General features: G+C 49.6%; 1 protein-coding gene across 1 annotated transcript in view; it reads left to right on the top strand.

Annotated features, from left to right (window-relative positions):
* Positions 1 to 370, top strand: part of T265_05824 (hypothetical protein) — a gene marked incomplete at both ends in the record, with an annotated part of 7,747 nt that extends 7,377 nt beyond the window's left edge. Inside the window, one exon of the mRNA XM_009170931.1 lies at positions 52 to 370. Coding sequence (XP_009169195.1) covers positions 52 to 370 — 319 coding nt within the window. The remainder of the gene's footprint in view (positions 1 to 51) is intronic.
* Between the last annotated feature and the right edge of the window lie 2,444 nt (positions 371 to 2,814).

The raw sequence follows: 2,814 nt of genomic DNA, 5'->3' as shown, positions 1-2,814 counted from the left end.
TCGGAGTGTGCGGTTTTTGGGGCCGACCTTTTCTAACCCGTCCTTCCTCAGGGGAAGGCAGCATCGCTGCTTCCATAAATATGGACATGCTGGTCGCCTGGGGGAAACACCTTACTGTCTTCACACTCCTGTCGCAGAGGACAGTACGACTTTACCCCCAGACCGCCTCGTAGCACGATTACTCGTAGTGCGGGGTCTCGCTGCTCCCCTTTGGCCTTCCTGGCATGGTTGCACCTTGTGGAACGAAGTTTCAGCCAGTGTAGCCTGCGGGATCGCTGCAGCACTCAAGCCCGACCACCACGTCAAGGTGGCAGCTTTAGGTCGGGGGCAGCAACCCAGCCCCCGTATAACCGTTTTGGTTACCGGATGAATGTACAAGTGGGTAGGCTTAGCGCATTTGTAACTTAATTAGGTGGTCAACCAGGATTGGACTCAGTACGTGTCCAGAGTCAGGGGGCGACCATCTTAAAGTAGGAACGCCTCGACCGTTGGGCCGAATACTTTGAACAACGGTTATCGTTGCCAACAGCTGCCACTCATTTGGAGCCTACAGCTGAAGCAGAACACTGAAGGGCCCATACGGCTTCGGAGGTTTATGATTGCATATGTTCTCTGAAGTGCCATTTAATTTCTGCTCCGGATGACCTCCCACCCGCATTGTACAGAGATGGAGGTGAAGTTCTCAGTCAGTACTTGTCTAATCTGTTTGCCTGCATTTGGGAAAAGTAGTGTCCCAGACAACTATGGAGAGTCGGTGAAAGCGCCCGTCTTCGAAACACGTTTCTAGTGAGTGTGATAACCTGCTCGTAACGAGACTGTTGGCGTCATTTCCCGGTTGGACGGCATAGCTAATGTCGTCGTGCTGTGTGATTATTTCAAATGAGATTTGCAAAGGACGCTGGGTCATTCCCGCTGAAGGCGCTTTCGCTATGATGCCCAGGTGGGTTAACGCTGATGGTTTCCTTTGAGGACACAATGCTCCATCACACTAAGTCCCTATCCTCCTCTTTTCATCCCACCCTCCGCCAAGGCTTTCTTCCCTCATACGTGTATATCATTTAGGCACCAGTACGTACTGCTGGTGTATGATGCTGGTGGAGATGATACTTTGACCGAGTAGATGCCGTGTCGACCTGGAATATGCAAACATTGTTCTCATCTTCGAAGAGGAAGAGAAGGCGCAAGTGTTTTTGGATGAACTGACCCAAGTCATCCCATCCTTTGGTATGCACTTATCACTCACAAAGCGTAAGGTCACGCTCCTGGACATGCAGTCACTGAGCACGCCACTAACAATTGTTAGTGGATTTATCCAGGGAGGCGCATTTGATGTTGTGGAGCGTATCTTGGAGGTTGTATTAGTTCCAATTGCAGTGTAACAGATGAGGTCAATTCACCAGTCTCCAAGGCTCGGATCACGTTCGCTAATTTAAGCTACTTAATGCGTCAAAGCAATGTATACCTAAATCTCAAGGTACGTGTGCAGCAGGCTACAGTATGAATCCTTTTTGTTGTACGGCCGCAAGACTTGGCCTGTTCTAGCAGCGCAACCGAGACTGCATCAGGTGTTCGATAATTGTTGTCTGAGGACCACAGCTCGTGTGGATTGGAGAATCCGTAACGGGGCAATAAGAAATTGAGTTTTCGGTTGTGCAACGGGAACTTCCATTGAAGAATATGTCTAGCACCATAATCTGTGTTGATTAGGTCATGCATTGCGTATGCCGAACCACCGTTAGCCGAAAAGAGAGCTGTTTACCGTGCCCGGTTCAGAGTGGCGGAAGCAGAGAGGTGACTAGCCCTTGACCTATCTGAGGGATATGGAAGAGATTGCGAAACGTTTAGTGCTGCCAGTGCTACTGGGGGTTCGTGTGATCACCACTGAGCCTGGTTGGAAACGCTGCACATATGGCTTCAAAAAAAGCTTTCATCTGTAGCACCCTCTAAGTGCCTAACTGCCATGCCACTCGAAAGTTTCACCAGGGCTGGGATACTGCCAGGTCGCCCAAGCCTGGACAGGGGAAGTCGAGAGGCAGAGGTCGGGTTCGAACCACGGACCTTCCGTTCAGTAAATTCGCGCTCTAACCACTTGAGCCATCTCGCCCCGCGCAGAGGATGTACGAAGGCTGTCAGTGTTTGACCATCGGCGTCTCCGAAGTGTCTCCAGCGTACAACGAATCAATGTAAGACGAGGCAGGAATTAAAAAGTGTACTGTCCCTGCTAGGACGATCAGGTCCTAACAAACAATTCTACCTTTTGTAATACTTCACTGAGATTTCATTTGCACTCTGTTATAGTCAACTGAGCCTCAGCGTTCTTTTTTCCATTAGTTCATCTGCTATACAGCCGAAATTAATCCGATGTCTTTTGTCTCTTTTCTCGAGGTTTTCTCGCTCAAGCACCAGACTACCAAACGTGATGGAGTAAATTCCATCGAGCTCCTAAATCACCCAGCTAGCACAGTTTCCTGTGATGGGATCATGAAAGCAGTAAGCTGTGGCCTAGAGACTGCGAACGTGTTCACATTCATAGAAGAGACGATGCCGCCTGGGAAAGACCAGCCTTTCAAGCACACGCTTGCATCGTCCAACGATTGATCGTGGCTGCCGAAGAATTGTCCAAATGGGGTTATCGGACGTAATCTGAGACCAAATCGTCTCAACGCCCATCACATCACCGTCACGTCACGCATAGCAATAGTCTTGGTTAAATTAATTTAGGAAAGCTGACGTCAGATATATATGTACATGTAGCGCACCTTCCCTGTGTTGGATGGCATGTTGATCGGAAGACCGGTCGGATGTGTCGGCTTG

Source organism: Opisthorchis viverrini (genome assembly GCF_000715545.1).
Source record: "Opisthorchis viverrini unplaced genomic scaffold opera_v5_112, whole genome shotgun sequence".
Taxonomy (NCBI): Eukaryota; Metazoa; Platyhelminthes; class Trematoda; order Opisthorchiida; family Opisthorchiidae; genus Opisthorchis; species Opisthorchis viverrini.
Note: the sequence above shows the minus strand (reverse complement) of the source record. Positions and strands in the feature narration are given on the sequence as shown.